General features: G+C 44.8%; 1 protein-coding gene across 1 annotated transcript in view; it reads right to left on the bottom strand.

Annotated features, from left to right (window-relative positions):
* Nucleotides 1–686: 686 nt before the first annotated feature.
* The window catches only part of ISY1 (ISY1 splicing factor homolog), a 32,209-nt gene continuing 12,514 nt past the window's right edge, over nucleotides 687–20,381 (bottom strand). Inside the window, exons 6-11 of the mRNA XM_003926150.4 lie at nucleotides 19,754–19,866; nucleotides 12,240–12,357; nucleotides 5,661–5,783; nucleotides 4,931–5,052; nucleotides 1,427–1,513; nucleotides 687–1,062 (exon numbers count right to left, since the gene is read on the bottom strand). Of these exons, the coding sequence (XP_003926199.1) occupies nucleotides 955–1,062; nucleotides 1,427–1,513; nucleotides 4,931–5,052; nucleotides 5,661–5,783; nucleotides 12,240–12,357; nucleotides 19,754–19,866 (671 nt within the window). The 3' untranslated portion in view covers nucleotides 687–954. The remainder of the gene's footprint in view (nucleotides 1,063–1,426; nucleotides 1,514–4,930; nucleotides 5,053–5,660; nucleotides 5,784–12,239; nucleotides 12,358–19,753; nucleotides 19,867–20,381) is intronic.

Here is a 20,381-nt window from a genome sequence, read left to right as displayed (position 1 = left end):
ATGTCACCTTAGAGCAGTCAGCCCAGGGAAAAAACTGAAGACATGGAGTTTTTCCCTTTCTTATAAAAATCTTTAATAAAATAGGTCTCTGCAAAACAGGTTATAAAAGCAAACTCAAATTCCTGCCACCCAGGGAGGAATGCGTGGAGCAGGGGAGGGGTGCACACAAGGAGCCCAGAGCAGCACCCGACACAGAGGGATCTAGTCATTGACCTGTGGGGTATGTGCCCAGGGCTGACACATCACTCATTTTTCAAGAGAAGATGTGTCTTTTAGAACAACTGCATTTTTGGGAGAAGGAAATAAAAAAAGATTTAAAAAAAAATAAAGAAAAATTGCATTTTTGTTGGTTTGTTTGAGATGGAATCTCGCTCTATTACCCAGGCTGGAGCGCTGTGGCACAATCTCCGCTCACTGCAATTCTTAAGCCTCAGCCTCCTGAGTAGCTGGGATTACAGGCGTGCACCACCACACCCAGCTAATTTTTGTATTTTTAGGTAGAGATGGGATTTCACTATGTTGGTTCAGGCTGATCTAGAACTCTTGACCTCATGATCCTCCCGCCCCAGCCTCCCAAAGTGCTGGGATTACAGGTGTGAGCCACCACACCCAGCTGAAAAATTGCATTTTAAAATGTTAGCCACTAACTGATTCTTCTCCTCACAAAATCACAGTGCAAGGCAAAATAAGATACAGGCAGCTAGTTCGCAACCTGTTGTATACACTCCACAACAAAAAATAAATGGATCCACACAGTAGCAAAATATGTGTATGAAATCTACCAGGGAGGCCAGGGACAGACCCCTACCCCCGAGTCAGTACAAGATAAGGAGAGGGAAGAAAGGCGGAGAACAGGGCAGGAGGCCTCACAGCAACGGCCTGCCTGTCTGCAGCCTTGGGTCTTGCAGGGCTACTGGGGGATGGAAGAACTTTAAGGAGAGCCCCAGCTGGGCCCTAATACCCCAGGAGCCTTCTGGCTTCTTCACTCTGGGCCTGCAGGGTCTCGCTTGCATACTTCTGAAGGAGTTCCATTTTCTTCCTTCGCACCAGCGCCTCCTCAATCTGTGGAAATTAAGAGTGCAGGGCTCACTCCTTAGCAAAGCCCTTCAACCCCTGCCAGACTCAGCCAGGAGGAAGTCCCCATGGGAAAAGTCCATTGAGGAGTCTGACTTAAATACCCAGAATAGTCTCCAAGAGTCCCAACACCCTCCATTGGAAAAATTTGAACAACAGAATGATCTAGAGCAGAAGGTCCTGCCCTTTTTGGATTCCACACCCTATTATGAGCACAACCACAGGTGTCATGTGGTCAGGATCCTGAGCTGCCCTGATGGGTAGGAAGGACAATGAAAACCCACTACAGCACTCTGTGCAGTCTGCTTTAGAGAAGCTCCTGGTGCCGGGCAGTTCTTAGCTGTGGTCCTACCTCTTGCTGCGAGGGCACAGGGACATGAGCAATGAACTTCTGCTGGCCGTCGTCCCCTCCTTTCTCCTGGCTGCCTTCCTCGTCCGACTACAAAGAGAACAACCAAAAGCCCATCAGTAGGTGCCCAGCTAGATGAATGCTGGCAACTCTATAAAACACACTATTCTGCTGCTATTTAAAAGAAAAAAGAGATGAGGAAGTTCTGTACTTACAGAAAGACACTCAAGCCACAAGATTAAGTAAAAAAAAAGCCATAGAACACAGTGTACATTATGCTACCTTTGTCTAAGGAGGAAATAAGAATAGAAGCTACTGATAGCAGTGAGAACAACGCAGATGAGGGACAGGAAGGGGAAAGAGAAACTCTGTGAAATATCTTTATATACTTTTTCACTTTTGAACCTTGTGAATGTATTTTAAAAAATTTAAATGGAAAATAATGTATCATGTATAAAAAAAAGACCAACTCAGAGGTTTCTTATGGGTCAATACAAATTTCTAACAACAAAGAAAACAATGTGGATTTGGAAAGAGAGAGGGGTCTGGTGGCGAGTCAGGCGTCCACTGCTTGCCGGGCTCTGCTAGGCACCCTACATGACCTGTTCTTTGACTGGCTCCCAGTGCGGGGTGGCTTGAAAAGACTCTTGGGGAACCTCTCATCCACTGCTGGCATTTGGAGAAACTGGTTGTATCTAACACTGAAGACACACCTACCCTGATCTGGTGGTTCCACTCTTCAGCATGTACTCAACAGAAACACTGCACGGGAATAAGAAAATTCCCAGCAGCTCTAACTGCCAAAGCTCCAAGCTGGACACAACACAAATGCCCAGGAACATCAGCCACAAAAAAGTACACATGACTCCACATATGTAAAGTTCAGACACAAGTGAAACATATGGGTCATGAGAGGTCAGGAGGGTGACCCCTGAGGCAGCAGTGAGCTTCTGCCGTTGTGGTCCTGTTCTGTTTCTTCACTGGTATTTGCTATGTGTGTGTGTTCACCCTGTGAAAATCCAGTGACCAACACATTTAGGAGGTGTGTACTTTTCTGTATATGAAACAGCACTCAGCAGTGAAAAGGAATGAACTACTGAACTCAACAACCAGAGGGATGGCAAGGACATTGTGCTGAGTGTCAAGGCCATCTCGAAAGGTGACCCACAGCATGATCCCATTTATAAAACATTCTGGAATGACAAAATCACAGAGATGGAGAACAGGTCAGGGTTCAGCAAGGGCAAGAGATGGTGACGACAGGGAGGTGTGAGCTGTGAAGGGGCGGCACCAGGGATCTTTGTGGTAAGGGGACAGTTTCCAGGCTGGAGTACCATGGTACAATCACAGCTCACTATAATCTCAACCCCCTGGGCTCAAGTAGTTTTCACACCTCAGCCTCCTGAGTAGCTGGGACTATAGGCATGTCCTACCACACCTGGCTAATTGTTTTTATTTTTGGTAGAAAGAGGGCCTCACTGTGTTGCTTGAACTGGGCTCAAACTCCTGAGTTCAAGCAATCCTCCCACCTCAGCATCCCAAAGTACTAGGATTACAGGCATCACCAACACCGCCGGCCAGTTCTATATCTTGATTGTCATGATGGCCACATGATCTCCACACACAGAGACAAATGACAGAACTCCACACACTCATTATGCCAATGTCAACCTCCCAGTTTTGCTACTATGCTAGAACTACATGAAATGCAACTATTGGAGGAATCGGGTAAAGCATACACAGGATCTCTCTGTCCTCTTTGCAACTTCCTGTAACTCTGTAATTATTTGAAAAGAAAAAGAAAAATTCTACAGTTTCCAGTGCTCTTTCCCATGACATCAGCTCCCCATCAGTGTCCCCTCACACCCAGCACCCACTCTCTGCACTCCAGCCCACTGGGTGTCCTTTGTCTCTCACACTCTCATCACAGGATCTCTCAGCATGCAATGCGCCCCTGCTGGAAGTCCTCTCTCCTCAACTCCTCCTCCCTTGGTTAAGTTCCCTGGATCGTCCTGATCTCAGCTGAGGGGTTAGCTCCCCAGCAGAGCGTCTGCAGGCTGTCCCTGCACCAGGCTCAACTGAGGGGCTGCCGCTCACTGTCTCTCTTACTGGACTGCCTCCTCCTGGACAATAAGCTACACACCAAGCCTCTGCACCACCGTGCACCTACACCTGGAATGGGGACGGCTCACAGGAGCCCTGAATTAAACACCTGCTGATAGAATAAGTGAGTATTTGTACCTAGAGGAAATCCTCCTAAGGCATGCTGCCATCCTGCTTCAGACCTGCACTGAACCCCACTGCTGGCCCAGCTGGACCTGAGCAGGAACATCAGCCCTGTTATATCCTGTGTGACATTGACTAAGTCACTAAACCTGAGTCTGCTTCTTCACCAGTGGTGTCTCAGCAAGCTCCTTATGTGGAACCTGAGCCATCATCTGTGTGTGGATGATCCTCTCCTTTCTCTCAGTCCAGCAAATCAGATCCACCTGAATATGCGCAGGCAGCAAGGACTCCAAACACAGGGCCCTGCATAAGAGCTCTGCCTGAGAGGCAAGGATTTCAAATGCTGAGTTTTCCTTGTTTCAGAATACCTCATTTAATGCAATGAAATTTTGGTACTGTTTCATATAAAAAATAACAGGTATAGCACAGACAGACATGTCAACATTACTTATATGGTGGCTATAATAAAAACTAATAACTATAATGAGTATTTCCTATAGATCAGAAAATATGCAAAAGGTCTGAAATTATGCAAGGATTTCCCAACCATGACCCTTTGAGAAAGTCTCTTCTCTGCTCTGGGTTTGTTTCCATCTGTAAGAGGGGGATGTTAGAGCCAGGCACAGTGGCTCATGCCTGTAATTCCAACACTTTGGGAGGCCAAGGCGGGCAGATCATCTGAGCTCATGAGTTCGAGACCAGCCTGGCCAATATGATGAAACCCCGCCTCTACTAAAAATATATAAATTAGCCGGGTATGGTGGTGCTCTCCTGTAGTCCCCAACTACTTGGGAGGCTGAGGCAGAAGAATCACTTTAACCCGGGAGGTAGAGATTGCAGTGAGCTGGGATCGTGCCACTGCACTCCAGCTTGGGTGACAGAGCAAGACTCCATCTCAAAAAAAAAATAAAATAAAGATGGGGGTCTTAGACTACAAAAGAGCTATTGGCACTCCCACGTGAACAGAAGTGATGAGGTCATGGACCAAAGCTCATGGCTTCCCTTGTGTTTATCAATACAATTCTAGTTTACGCAGGAGGGCCTGTCTCTAAGAAGGAAGGAAGGAAACTCTGGTGTAAAGTACAGTTGACAGGGCACTCTCATGGCTGTTGCCTCCTGAAACTCTCCTGTAATCTCCTAAGTGTTTTCACAGCCATCCTGCAGATGAGCAAGCTGGGTTGTGAACTCTGACTCTGCATTTTGGAGCCCAGCTTCCTCCATGCCATACTTCATGGTTTGGAGCAGATGGCAGTGAGTGCCAGAGGGGACCAACCCCCATACCTCCTCCTCGGTGACTGCATAGATGTTGATTTCTTCCTCCTCTTCTTCCTCCTCTTCCTTTTCTCCTCTTGCCAGTCGAGCCTCTCTCTCTGCTTTCCACTTTTCCACTAAGTCAGCTCTGACTAACGACAAGAGAGGGTAGGTGCTATTTATTCCAGTCTCTAAATGAGCTTTCAACACTATACAGGGAAAGGCCAAGATATCCCCTATAGAAATGGACACCCTTCATTCTGCCCCCTGGGTAGAAATGGATGTGAGGTGTGGTAGTCCTAAAACAGCTCTGGCTTTCAGTGCCACAAAGCAGCTTTTCAGGGAGCATTCACAAATCCTCCCCAATTCCACAACCTGAGTGGCTTCCCAACACGCCCACATGAAAACAGAGGAGGCAGGGGCAGAGCATGCTAGAAAGCAGCTCCAGCTCCAGATCACTTGCTTCCAAAGTCCTGGCTCAATGTGTCACACGGGCACTGGTATTAGCATGAATCCAGATGGTGATATCCTGGCAGACAGGGACCAATCATACTTGGCTTCCCCAACCTGCCACCTCTGGTCCACACAGCCTTGAGTGCTTCTCAGGGGTCAGGAAATTAGCAGACCATCATGCCTAAAGACCATTAGCAACAAAGAAAACTCTCTTCTGGCAAAAAAACACTACTGAAATTCCTGTTTTCAAAGAAGACAACAGAAAACAGATGCCATCTATTATGAAATGAAATGCCCAGAGACCTACGTTTCTTTTCATATTCCTGTTCCAAAGGCACAATAACACCATCGTCTTCATCTAGGTAACCATAGTACTCAAAATCAATTGCCTTCATGAGCTCAGCACGTGTCTTTCTGGGAGGAGGAAGAGCTATAAGAAACAGAAACATAGTTGAGTTCCTAAGTCACAATCACACTCCAGTGAAGCTATTTCCTGATACAATGCTACACAGCCATGTGGCACATATGTTCATGAAAATACCATGGATAGGTACTTTTCTATACCATTAATGGGATTATATAAGTGGTAGAGTCCTTTTTAAAGTAAGTACTTTGATCTATTAGTCCATTTAAAAGCAATCTACCTGGCTGGGTGCAGTGGCTCATGCCTATAATCCCAGCACTTTGGGAGGCCAAGGCGGGTGGATCATCTGAGGTCAGGAGTTCAAGACTAGCATGGCCAACCTGGTGAAACCCCGTCTCCACAAAAAATACAAGTTAGCTGGGCATGGTGGTGGGTACCTGTAATCCCAGCTACTCAGGAGGCTGAAGCAGGAGAATGGCTTGAACCCAGGAAGCAGAGATTGCAGTGAGCCGAGATTGCACCATTACACTTCAGCCTAGGTGAGAGAGCAAGACTCCGTCTCAAAAAAATTAAAAAAAAAAAAAAAAATCACCAGGTGTGGTGGCACGTGCCTATAGTCCCAGGTACTCGGGAGGCTGAAGTGGGAGGATCACTTGAGCCCAGGAGTTCTGGGCTGTAGTGCGCTATGCTGATTGGGTGTCTGCACTAAGTTCGGCATTAATACGGTGACCTACTGGGAGTGGGGGACCACCAGGTTGCCTAAGGAGGGGTGAACCGGCCCAGGTCGGAAACGGAGCAGGTCAAAACTCCCGTGCGGATCAGTAGTGGGATCGCACCTGTGAAGAGCCACTGCACTCCAGCCTGGGCAACATAGTAAGACCCTGTCTCTTAAAAAAAAAAGAAAGAAAAGAAATCTACCTAATTAAACAACAAAATCAAATACAAGACAGCAAAAAGCTTCATAGACAGAAATATGCATCACAGTATTATTTATAAAATAAACTTGGGAATAACCTAGGATTGTAAATTGCAGCATGTGTATGGGATGGGATATCCTGCAGCCCCTATAATGTTATTTCACAAAGTATTTTAGTAACACAGGAACTGTCATATGTTTAATGAAAAAGCATGACAGAAAACATAAGTAGGGCCGGGCGCGGTGGCTCACGCCTGTAATCCCAGCACTTTGGGAGGCCAAGGCGCGTGGATCACGAAGTCAAGAGATGGAGACCAGCCTGGTCAACATGGTGAAACCCCGTCTCTACTAAAAATACAAAAAATTAGCTGGGCATGGTGGCGCGTGCCTATAATCCCAGCTACTCAGGAGGCTGAGGCAGGAGAATTGCCTGAACCCAGGAGGCGGAAGTTGCAGTGAGCCGAGATCGTGCCATTGCACTCCAGCCTGGGTAACAAGAGCAAAACTCCGTCTCAAAAAAAAAAAAAAAAAAAAGAAAAAGAAAACATAAGTAAACAAAAAAGACAAAAGGAACTATAAGCAAAAAAAAAAAGATACAAAAGAAAGTCCTAAAGAAGATACCTTCAGACTAGGACTACTATCCAGAATATTTAAGTAACTCATTTCTTTTTAAGACAGAATTTCACTCTTATCATCCAGGCTGGAGTGCAATGGCACAATCTTGGCTCACTGCAACTTCTGCCTCCTTGGTTCAAGTGATTCTCCTGCCTCAGCCTCCCAAGTAGCTGGGATTACAGGCACCTGCCACCATACCCCGCTAATTTTTGTATTTTTAGTAGAGACAGGGTTTTACCATGTTGACCAGGCTGGTCTTGAACTCCTGACCTTAGGTGATCCACCCACTTTGGCCTCTCAAAGTGCTGGGATTACAGGTGTGAGCCACCGTACCTAGCCAAGTAATTCTTAATAATAATAATAATAATAATAAAAATGACAACCAACCAGATTGGTCAAAGAATAAAAACTAATGGTATGCTAACAGTCACCTGGGATGCTTGTCAAGATCTTGTCAAAAGATTTCAGGCCTGGCTCAGTAGTTCACGCCTATAATCCCAGCATTTTGAGAGGCCAAGGCAGGCAGGCAGATCACCTGAGGTGAGGAGGCCAACATGGAAAACCTGGCCAACATGGAAAACCCTGTCTCTACTAAAAATATAAAAAGTAGCCAGGCACAGTGGCAGGCGCCTGTAATCCCAAGCTACTCAAGAGGCTGAGGCAGGAGAATCACTTGAACCCAGGAGACAGAGCCTGGAGTGAGCTAAGATCACACCACTGCACTCCAGGTGCCACTGCACTCCAGCCTGGGCGGCAGAGTGAGAGTCCAATTCAAAACAAAAAAATTTAAAAAAAGAAAAAGAAAACAAAACAAAAACTGGAAAATAAAAGTCTTTATATTATGTCAGGTATGGTTAATCCATACCATGATACTCTAATCCTTCACACCCAGTAACAAAGTTCTAAGTACATCTGTGGGAGGGTACCAATGGCTATCACAACACAACAGTTATAGGAGAGCCACTGTCATTTGGCAGGCCTCTATCTATCATCCCACTGTTGGTAACAGCAACTCTGTCCACCCTTTTGCCACTCTTGGGCCATGTCGTGTAAGTGACGGTCACCATGCTCGCTGGAACCAGGAGACAGTGAAGGTTGAAGCCTGGCTGGCTCAAAGTACTGCATTCCTCCTGGCTATAGGGGTGGCGTGTGGATGGAATTATAACTCAATCAAAACCAACTACACTCAGTTCTGGGAATTTTGCTTGAGCTGCTTGGGAGAAAAATCTATTGCTGAAAGAACAAGATGTAAGTGGATGACAGATGATTGCCACAAGTGGAAAGTTAGGCAGAGTAAGAAGCTCACACAGTGGAAGTCGAAACTGCAACACAGAAATGAGAGCCAGATTCAGCCATGCCTGAAGGCAGACTATCCTGGGATTTCCCTGGAGTTAAGTCGCCTGTCACATATACTGATGAAATATGCATGTAACTGCCTGGAAATGGGACTGGAATACGGCTGAGTGCAGGGTTTCAGGCTTGTAATCCCAGTGCTTTGGGAGGCTGAGGCAGGAAGACTGCTTGAGGCAAGGAGTTCAAAATTAGGGAACACAGTGAGACCCCCATCTCTACAGAAATCTTTAAACATTAGTCAGGGGTGGTGATACCTGCCTGTGCTCCTAGCTACTCAAGAGGCTGAGGGAGAAGGATGTCTCAGACCCCAGAGTTCAAGACTGCAATGAGTATGATTGCACCACTGTACTCCACAGTCTGGGTGACAGAACAAGGTCCTGTCTCTGAAAAAAAATTTTTTTTAAGGCCCGGAAAGGAACATACCAAACAGATAATAATGGTTATCAGTTCCCTCTGGGGATGGGGGGGCACTGGGATGAGGGTAGAGGAAAGAGGACTTTAACTTTGTACTATATTTGAATTATACTCAGTAAAATTCACTAAAGCATTTTCTTTCTTTTTTTATTTTTTTGAGATGGATTTTCGCTCTTATTGCCCAGGCTGGAGTGCAATGGCGGCGCAATCTCGGCTCACCACAACCTCCGCCTCCCCGATTCAAGTGATTCTCCTGCCTCAGACTCTCCAGCAGCTGGAATTACAGACATGTGCCCCCATACCTGGCTAATTTTGTATTTTTAGTAACGATGAAGTTTCTTCATGTTGGTCAGGCTGCTTTCGAACTTCCGACCTCAGTTGATCTGCCCACCTTGGCCTCCCAAAGTGCTGGGAGTACAGGTGTAAGGCATTGTGCCTGGCCAGCATTTTCTTTTCTTTTTTCTTTTTTTTTTTTTTTTGAGACGGAGTTTCGCTCTTGTTACCCAGGCTGGAGTGCAATGTCGCGATCTCGGCTCACCGCAACCTCCGCCTCCTGGGTTCAGGCAATTCTCCTGCCTCAGCCTCCTGAGTAGCTGGGATTACAGGCACACGCCACCATGCCCAGCTAATTTTTTTGTATTTTTAGTAGAGAGGGGGTTTCACCATGTTGACCAGGATGGTCTCGATCTCTTGACCTTGTGATCCACCCGCCTTGGCCTCCCAAAGTGCTGGGATTACAGGCTTGAGCCACCGCGCCCGGCCAGCATTTTCTTCTTAAAACAAAAATCTTAGGAAAGGTACGGTGGCTCATGCCTATAATCCCAGCACTTTGGGAGGCTGTGGTGGGTGGATCACCTGAGGTCAGGACTTCGAGACCAGCCTGACCAATATGATGAAACCCCATCTCTACTAAAAATACAAAAACTACCCAGGCATGGTGGCATGCACTTGTGATCCCAGCTACTTGGGAGGCTGAGACAGGAGAATCGCTTGAACCTGGGAGGCAGAGGTTGCAGTGAGCCAGGATCACACCATTGCACTCCAGCCTCCCAACAAGAGCAAAACTTCATCTTGAAAAAATAGATGTATAACAACCTTTTCAGAAGATGACAAAAAGGAAAAATAAATTAAAAAACTTAAAATTATGACTAGAATAAACAAAAACACATTTAGAAAAACATAAATTCAAAAAAACCTAACACATAGAGCATAATCACAATATAGGAACCCCCACAATACAATCCTTTAGAAACTGGAGGGAACGGCCAAGCAAGGTGGCTCACTCCTGTAATCCCAAGATTTTGGGAGGCCAAGGTGGTCAGATTATGATGTCAAGAGTTCATGACCAGTCTGGCCAACACAGTGAAACCCCATCTCTACTAAAAATACAAATTAGCCAGGCATGGTGGCATGCCTGTAGTCCCAGCTTCTTGGGAGGCTGAGGCAGGAGAATCACTTGAACCCAGGAGGCAGAGGTTGCAGTGAGCTGAGATTGCACCACTGTACTCCAGCCTGGGCAACACAGCAATACCCTGTATCAATAAAGAAAGAAAGAAAGAAACTGGAGGGAACAATGCCCAATGTAATAACAATCATCACATATGAGGTGTGAAAATGTGGGTTTTTTTGATCTTCATTTTATAACTTCTCTGTAATAAAAATGTATCGCTTAATAATTAATGGCACAATATTTAAACTCTGAATTATTTTTACGTGATGGTAGTGACCTATGCAAAACCCCTTTGGAATAACGAATTTTAAAATAAGCAGGGTTTAATAAAAGCAGAACTATATTTTTTAGTTGGGCGCAGTGGCTCAGGCCTGTAATCCTAGCACTTTGGGAGGCTAAGGTGGGTGGATCACCTGAGGTCAGGCGTTCAAGACCAGCCTGGCCGTCATGGAGAAACCCCATCTTAAAATATATATATATATATATATATATATATATATATATATATATACATGGTAGAACTATATTTTTTTAAAAATAGAAAAACCAACCAGAAGGAGATATAACAAAACGCTAATAGTGGCGAGAATACTGATACCATTCTTCTCTGCTCCTCATACTTTTTTCTATGAAATGTTTAGACTCCCATTCTAAAAGATAAAATTAAAATAGACTAAAATTCTAGATTAAAGTTCCCAATTATATTCTGGAGGTTTGGCTGAAGCTTCCTGCACCCATGACAGGAAGAGGAAGGAGAGGTGGGGTGTGCTACTTGGGATTCACACAAAGCAGCTTCACTTTTTTCCACTTTTTTTTTTTTTTTTTTTTTTTTGAGATGGAGTTTCGCTCTTGTTACCCAGGCTGGAGCGCAATGGTGCAATCTCGGCTCACCGCAACCTCTGCCTCCTGGGTTCAGGCAATTCTCCTGCCTCAGCCTTCCGAGTAGCTGAGACTACAGGCTGCACCACCATGCCCAGCTAATTTTTTGTATTTTTAGTAGAGACGGGGTTTCACCATGTTGACCAGGATGGTCTCGATCTCTTGACCTCGTGATCCACCCGCCTCGGCCTCCCAAACTGCTGGGATTACAGGCGTGAGCCACCGTGCCTGGCGCACTTTTTTCCACTTTTACCTGTTAGGGTTAGGCCTAAGATTTTATTTGTTCTTTAGTTATCATTTTTTCAACTAATAAGTAACTGAAACATAAATGTGATTCAATGAACTTCAGAGCCTGCCCCAATCATTAAGGGAAACTTCAAATAGGGAAACTCCTTCTCCAGACTGACAGATTAGCACCTGTCAAAGGCAGAATCCTGCACCAAACAATCCTGGGCGCACTTTCCAGTCCCAGTTGTATGGCATGGGCCTATGATTCCATCCCAGTGCTTAAAAATTCTCAGTTAAGGGGGACAGGCACAGGAAAAAAAAAAAAAATTCTTAGTTAAGGAAGACCAAGGCGGGTGGATCACAAGGTCAGGAGATCGAGACCATTCTGGCCAGCATGGTGAAACCCCATCTCTACTAAAATACAAAAAATTAGCAGGGCATGGTGGCATCCCCCTGTAGTCCCAGCTACTCGGGAGGCTGAGGCAGGGATATTGCTTGAACCTGGGAGGCAGAGGTTGTAGTAAGTTGAGATCATGCCACTGCACTCCAGCCTGGTGACAGAGTAAGACTCCGTCTCGAAAAAAAAAACAAAAACTTAGCATACAGTATATCTACTTATGATTATTACCAACAAAAGGCTAAAAGTGTCAAAAACTTGGTTACTTACGTTCTTTTTCAAACAGCTCTCTAACACCAGGCAAATCTTTTGCTGCTCCAAAGTACTTGTAACCTCGGTTTCCTGGGACTTCTTTTCCTTCATGATCCAGCATTTTAGGGCCAACTTTCTTATTGGGAAGAAAAAAGAGAACATGGACCTGATCTTTATTTTTTTATTTTTTATTTTTTGAGACAGTCTCTCACTCTTGCCCAGGCTGGAATGCAGCGGCGCAATCTTGGCTCACTGCAACCTCAGCCTCCTGGTTTCAAGCGCTTCTCCTGCCTCAGCCTCCCAAGTAGCTGGGATTACAGGCATGTGCCACCAAGCCCAGCTAATTTTTGTAATTTTAGTAGAGACAGGTTTCACCATGTTGGTCAGGCTGGTCTCAAACTCCTGACCTTTTGATTCACCTACCTCAGCCTCCAAAAGTGCTAGGATTATAGGCGTGAGCCACCGCGCCTGGCAGATCTGATCTTTAAACCCACTATTTCCATGTTTGCAAATATGTTTTAAGATAATCGCCAGATGCAGTGGCTCACACCTGTAGCACTAGCACGTTGGGAGGCCAAGCTAAGTGGATCACCTCAGCTTAGGAGTTCAACCTCATCTCTACAAAAAAAAACAAAAATTAGCCAGGGGTGGTGACGTGCACCTGTAGTCCCAGCTACCTGGGAGGTTGAGGCGGGAGGATCCAGGAGGTCGAGGCTGCAGTGAGCTGAGATCGTGCCACTGCACTACAGCCTGCACAACAGAGTAGGACACTGTCTCAAAAATAAAAAACAAGAACCTAGGTGCTGTGGCTCGTGTCTCTATCAGCATGTTGGGAGGCTGAAGAAGCAGACTCATTTGAGTCCAAGAGTTCAAATCCAGCAACACAGAGAGACACTATCTCTTAAAAAAAAAAAAGAAAGCAAGCAAGAAAAACTTAGCCAGGCATGGAGACACATGCCTGTAGTCCTGGCAACTTGGGAGAAGGCTGAGGAGGAAGGATTACTTGAACACAGGAGGTTGAGGCCGTAGTAAGCCATGATCACACCACTGCGCTCCAGCCTGGGAAACAGAGCAAGACACTGTCTCCAAAAAAACAAAATCAACCTAAATATCTAACAAGAAAAGTAGGAGGATGATCCAAGTAAATTATATTCATTGATGGAATATATTCTATACTTTAAAAAATGCAAGCCAGGCGCGGTGGCTCAAGCCTGTAATCCCAGCACTTTGGGAGGCCGAGGCGGGTAGATCACGAGGTCAAGAGATCAAGACCATCCTGGTCAACATGGTGAAACCCCATCTCTATTAAAAATTCAAAAAAAATTAGCTGGGCATGGTGGCGCGTGCCTGTAATCCCAGCTACTCAGGAGGCTGAGGCAGGAGAATTGCTTGAACCCAGGAGATGGAGGTTGTGGTGAGCCGAGATCGCGCCATTGCACTCCAGGCCTGGGTAACAAGAGTGAAACTCCGTCTCAAAAAAAAAAAAAAAAAAAGCTTATGGGGCTGGGCGTGGTGGCTCCTGCCTCTAATCCTAGCACTTTGGGAGGCCGAGGTGGGCAGTTCACCTGAGGTCAGGAGTTCAAGACCAGCCCAGCCAACATGGCAAAATCCTGTCTCTAATAAATACAAAAAAATTAGTTGCGTGTGGTGGTATACACCTGTAATCCTAGCTACTTGGGAGGCTGAGGTAGGAAGAATTGCTTGAACCTGGGAGGTGGAGGTTGCAGTGAGGCAGGAAGAATTGCTTGAACCTGGGAGGTGGAGGTTGCAGTGAGGCAAGATCGTGCAATTGCACTCCAGCCTGGGCAACAGAGTGAGACTCTGTCTCAAAAATAAAATATAAAGAGCCAGGCGTGGTGGCTCACGCCTGTAATCCCAACATTTTGGGAGGCCAAGGTGGGCAGGTCACCTGAGGTCATGAGTTGAAAACCAGCCTGGACAACATTGCGAAACCCCGTCTCTACTAAAACTACAAAAATTAGCTGAGCGCAGTGGTGGGCGCCTATAATCCCAGCTTCTTGGGAGGCTGAGGCAGAAAAATCGCTTGATCCTGGGAGGTGGAGGTTGCAGTGAGCACTCCAGCCTCAGTGACAGAGCAAGACTCTTTCTCAAAAAATAAAAAAATTTAAAAATAAAATAAATAACACTTATGGGCTGGGAACAGTAGCTCACACCTGTAATCCCAGCACTCTGGGAGACCAAGTTGGGAAGATCACTTGAGGCCAGGAGTTCAAGACCAGCCTGGGCAACGTGGCGAAACCCTGTCTCTACAAAAAAACGTAAAACTTAACTGGACATGGTGACACATGCCTATCATGCCACTGCATTCCAGCCTGAGTGACAAAGCAAGACCCTGTCTCAAAAAAAATAAAATAAAATAAAAATAAAGGCCTTCAGCCTAGAAAGCTGTCAGCCCCCCGAGGCTCTCAGCTCAATAGATTGCTGGCTCTAAAAAAATAAATAAAAATAAATAAAAAAAAATTAAAAAATAAAAAAACACTTAGGATGTTAAGTGACAAAAGCTTTAAAAATACTACAAACAACCTAAATGACAATTAGTAGAAAACAAATTAAATACATCCAGAAGATAGAACTATATCCATTAAAAACTGATGATTTGACAACTACATGTAGTATGTGACCCCAGACCAGGTCCTGTACTGCAAGGGAAATGCTACCAAGGACATTATTGGGAAAATTGATTAAATGGCCATGTGAATTAAATTACTGTAGCCAGGTTAAATTTCTTAGGCTTGATAGCTCCACCATGGTTATATGAGAACATTCTTCTCAAAAAAAAAAAAAAAAAAAAAAAAGGAATATTCTTCTTCTTAGGAAATACACATATATTAAAGGGTAAAGAAGCATGATGTATTTAAAGCTACCTTTCAAATGATTCACAAAAAATAAATATCAAGGTACACAAAGAAAATAAAGCAAATACAAGCAAAATGTTAAATACTGGTAAATCTGTATAAAGGGTATATAAGAGTTCTCTGTACTATTTCTGCAATGTTTTGTGAGTTAAAAAACATTTTTGGCCGGGCACAGTGGCTCACCCCTGTAATCCCAGAGACCGAGGTGGGACGATCATGAGGTCAGGAGATTGAGACCATCCTGGCCAACATGGTGAAACTCCATACAATTTGGCTGGGCATGTGGCTCATGCCTATAATTCCCAGCACTTTGGGAGACTAAGGCAGGAGGACTGGTTGAGTCCACGAGCTCAAGACCAGCTTGGGCAACATAATGGGACACTATTTCTACAAGAAATTTAAAAATTAGCTGGGCATGGCCAGGTGTGGTGACTCACACCTGTAATCCCAACACTTTGGGAGGCCAAGGCAGGCGGATCACCTGAGGTCAGGAGTTCAAGACCAGCCTGGTCAACATGGTGAAACCTGTCTCTACTATAAATATAAAAATTAGCACCGGGCACGGTGGCTCAAGCCTGCAATCCCAGCACTTTGGGAGGCTGAGGCGGGTGGATCACAAGGTCAAGAGATCGAGACCATCCCGGTCAACATGGTGAAACCCCATCTCTACTAAAAATACAAAAAATTAGCTGGGTATGGTGGCGCATGCCTGTAGTCCCAGCTACTCAGGAGGCTGAGGCAGGAGAATTGCTTGAACCCAGGAGACGGAGGTTGCGGTGAGCCGAGATCGCGCCATTGCACTCCAGCCTGGGTAACAAGAACGAAATTCCGTCTCAAAAAAAAAAAAAAAAAAAAAATATATATATATATATATATATATATATGTATGTATATATATATAAATTAGCTAGGCGTGGTGGCAGGCACCTGTAATCCCAGCTACTCTGGAGACTAAGGCACAAGAATCACTTGAACCCCGCAGGCAGAGGCTGCAGTGAGCCAGAATCACACCACTGCACTCCAGCCTGGGCAACAGTGTTAGGAAAAAAAAAAATTAGCTGGGCATGGTGGCACACACCTGTCGTCTCAGCTCCTCAGGAGGCTGAGGTAAGAGGATCACTGCACCTGGAGTCAAGGCTGCTGTGAGCCATGATCATGCCACTGCACTCCAGCCTGGGGTGACAGAGTAAGAACCTGTCACAAAAACTAAACTAAGAGGCTGAGTGCAGTGGCTCACACCTGTAATTCCAGCACTCTGGGAGGCCGAGGTGGGTGGATCACCTGAGGTCAGGAGTTTGAGACCAGCCTGGCCAACAAGGTGAAACCCCCTCTCTACTAAAATATAAAAATTAGCCAGGGCCGGTTGCGGTGGCTCACGCCTGTAATCCAGGCACTTTGGAGGCGAAGGCGGGCGGATCACCTGAGGTCGGGAGTTCAAGACCTGCCTGACCAACATGGTGAAACGCCGTCTTTAAATAAAAAATAAAATAAAATAAAATTAGCCAGAAGTGATGGCACACACTTGTAATCCCAGTTGCTCAGGAGGCTGAGGAATGAGAATCACTTGAACCCAGGAGGCAGAGGTTGTGGTGAGCCAAGATCGTGCCACTGCACTTCAGCCTAAGTGATAGAATGAGACTCTGTCTCAAAAAAAAACTAAGGTGGCCGGGCGCAGTGGCGCAAGCCTGTAATCCCAGCACTTTAGGAGGCCGAGGCGGGTGGATCACGAGGTTGAAATCGAAACCATCCTGGTCAACATGGTGGAACCCAGTCTCTACTAAAAATTCAAAAAATTAGCTGGGCATGGTGGTATGTGCCTGTAATCCCAACTACTCAGGAGGCTGAGGCAGGAGAATTGCCTGAACCCAGGAGGCGGAGGTTGCGGTGAGCCGAGATCGTGCCATTGCACTCCAGCCTGGGTAACAAGAGTGAAACTCTGTCTCAAAAAAAAAAAACAAAAAAAAAACTAAGGTAATAAAACAATTTAATATACATGTCTACCTTAATATATGGTAATATTGACATTAAACTGTATTCCTGATACACTATTAAGAGAATAAAGCATGTAGTTAGAATATTAACGAATTCCTATAAAAGTAAACATATATATTTTGAGAACAAATTCTAGAAAGAGAAATAGAAAATGTTAATTACAGTCATTTTGGGGACTAGGAAAATACATATTATATATTTTATATAAATTATATTAAATATATATCTATAATGTATATACTATGTATTTTTTATAATTTTTGTATATTTTCTTTTCTCTGCACAAAAATACGTACTGTTTATACAATCAAAGTTACCATTTTGAAAAGAAAGACAAAACCTAGAACCAAAATTGTACATACAGTGAGTACAGTTTCGATTATGTCATTCATAAAAAACAATGGAAGGAAAAAAAGATTAAAAAAAAACCAATGGAAGAGCATATTCAAGTGGGTGTACTTAGGTTATGGGACTGTGACTGAGTGCTGTTCTGCTTCTTTGTACTTTTCTGAACTTCGTGGTAACATATTACTTCTGTATGTAGAAAATAAAAATGAAATTATTAAGCATTAAAAATCTCTGGAAAGAAATACAGAAAAACGTTAACAGTGTTGAATTTGGGTGGTAAAACTTAACATTTCGCACATTAATTTTTTCATCTGTCTGATGCCACTTTTGTAGGTGGATTAATAAGCTGCTTTTAAGCAGCTTCACAGGTAAAATAAAATCTCCACTACAGAACTGCTGAAAATGTCAGGCAAGTGCTCACTTTGGAGGGACATACACTAAAATCAGAATAATACAAAGAAGACTGGCATGTAAAAATAAAAAATAAAATAAAAAACAACAAAAATAAAACAAGTGAAAAGAAGAAAAGAAGTTAGGCAAGACGCCCAAGAAAAGGCTCCTAGCGCAGTGCCTGGACATGAGAGGTGCTGCAGAAATGGGAGTGCCTTTCCTCTTGTGCAGTGGGAAGGGTGAATGCTCCATCTGTATGTACTAGAGTGAGAATTATGGTTAAGTGTTAAGACTTTCTCAAAGGTGAAAAGATCAACAAGCAGAAAAACTGCATGTTTCTTATACAGCACATACTAAATACTACTGTTTCCAGTGATCTGAGGTAGGTCTCATCACCAAAGTGTGAACGAATTAGGCTCCGGGGCAGGAATTTTCAAAGCCAAGACCCACTAGTGCATCATGAAATCAGTTAAGCAAGTCACAAACATTAATTTTTTAAAAACCAAAACAGAACAAAATAAAAAATATCAAAGTATACCATACTTAGTGTTTTTTTCAGCACCTTTCTGTGTGTGTTGGGTTGTGATTGTGTGTGTGTTTTACCAATGAGCCATGTTCCTAAAAGTTTGAAAGATACGGTTCTGAAGTATTGCATTTATACAAGTCCAAAAAAAGGACGGAATGGAGTGTCTCAAGGTCCCCCTCAGACAACAAGGCCAACAAACGGCTGTCTCCAGTTTCTAAGGCAATCAAAGAATGTGAGGAACCATGGTCTTTTTTTTTTTTTTTTTTTTTTGAGACAAGGTCTTGCTCTGTCACCCAAGTGGCGTGGTCACAGCCTCTACCTCCCAGGCTCAAGCAATCCTCCCACCTCATCCTTTTGAGCAACTGGGACTATAAACATGTGCTACCCATGCCTAGCTAATTTTTAAATATTTCATAGATTCAGGGTCCCACAGTGTTGCCCAGGCTGGTCTCAAACTCCTATGTTCAAGTCCTCCTCCTGATTCAGCCTCCCAAAGTGTTAGGATTACAGGCATGAGCCACTGCACCCAGTGAAAGACCCTGGTCTTTTTTTTTTTTTTTTTTGAGACAGAATCCTGCTCTGCTGCCCAGGCTGGAGTGCAGTGGTGACCTTGGCTCACTGCAACTTCCGTCTTCCAGGTTCAAGGGATTCTCCTGCCTCAGCCTCCCAAATAGCTGGGGTTACAGGTACACGCCAAAACACACAGTGAAATTTTGTATTCTTAGAAGAGGCTTTTGCCATATTGGCCAGGTTGGTCTCCATCTCCTGACCTCAAGTGACCCGCCCGCCTCAGCCTCCCAAAGTGCTGGGATTATAGGAGTGAGCTACCGCACCCGGCCACATAGTCATTTTACTTTATTTTTATTTTTATTTTTTGAGATGGAGTTTCACTCTTGTTACCCAGGCTGGAGTGCAATGGCGCAATCTCAGCTCACCGCAACTTCCACCTCTTGGGCTCAGGCAATTCTCCTGCCTCAGCCTCCTGAGTAGCTGGGATTACAGGCACGCGCCACCATGCCCAGCTAATTTTTTGTATTTTTAGTAGAGATGGGGTTTCACCATGTTGACCAGGATGGTCTCGATCTCTTGACCTCATGATCCACCCGCCTCAGCCTCCCAAAGTGCTGGGATTACAGGCTTGAGCCACTGCCCCTGGCCCATCACATGGTCATTTTAAACACGAGGCCCAGAGATGAAGCAGCTTGTACAAGGGCTTCTGGCTGGTGCATACAGATGCCCTCTCTGCTCTGATGCATATGCTGTGGAGTCTTCCAGTATCATTTTACCCAACCTGTTCATAGGTTTCCTGAATCAAGGGACTACTATGGCAAGAATAGGCTGGGAACTGCTAGGGCTAGAAAACTGGGTGAGATTCACCACTGGGGTTGCCATGTACTCACTCCATAATCAGGACCCCCCAGCTCCTTTATCCGGACTTCCCAGTGTCCTTTCTCCCGAAGCAACTTGTTAATTTCATCATTCAGGTCACGAATTCGAAATTCGCCTAAACCAGCTAGAAAACAAAACGGTTAACAGTATCATTCCATAAAAATGAACGTCAACATCTCCAACACATACGCTCAGTATCATACCCTTAAAATAAATGTCAACACCTACAAAGGTATACTACATAAAAATACTCGTCTAAATTGATAAGAAAAACCACCCAAATAAATAAAAGGACAAGAATTTTTATAAAGAGTTCCCACTAGAGTAACGAGAGAAAAAAAATCCTTCAAGGCCGGGCGTGGTGGCTCACGCCTGTAATCCAAGCACTTTGGAGGTCAAGGCGGGCAGATCACTTGAGGTCGGGAGTTCAAGACCAGCCTGGGCAACATGGTGAAATCCCATCTCCACCAAAAATATTTAAAATTAACTGGGTGTGGTGGCACATGCCTGTGGTTCCAGCTACTTGAGAGGCTTAGGTGAGAGATTCGCTTGAGCCCTGGAGGTAGAGGCTGCAGTGAGCTGTGATCGCACCACTGTACTCCAGCCTGGGTGACAGAGTGAGAACTCCACTCAAAAAAA

Source organism: Saimiri boliviensis, chromosome 8 (assembly GCF_048565385.1).
Source record: "Saimiri boliviensis isolate mSaiBol1 chromosome 8, mSaiBol1.pri, whole genome shotgun sequence".
Taxonomy (NCBI): domain Eukaryota; kingdom Metazoa; phylum Chordata; class Mammalia; order Primates; family Cebidae; genus Saimiri; species Saimiri boliviensis.
Note: the sequence above shows the minus strand (reverse complement) of the source record. Positions and strands in the feature narration are given on the sequence as shown.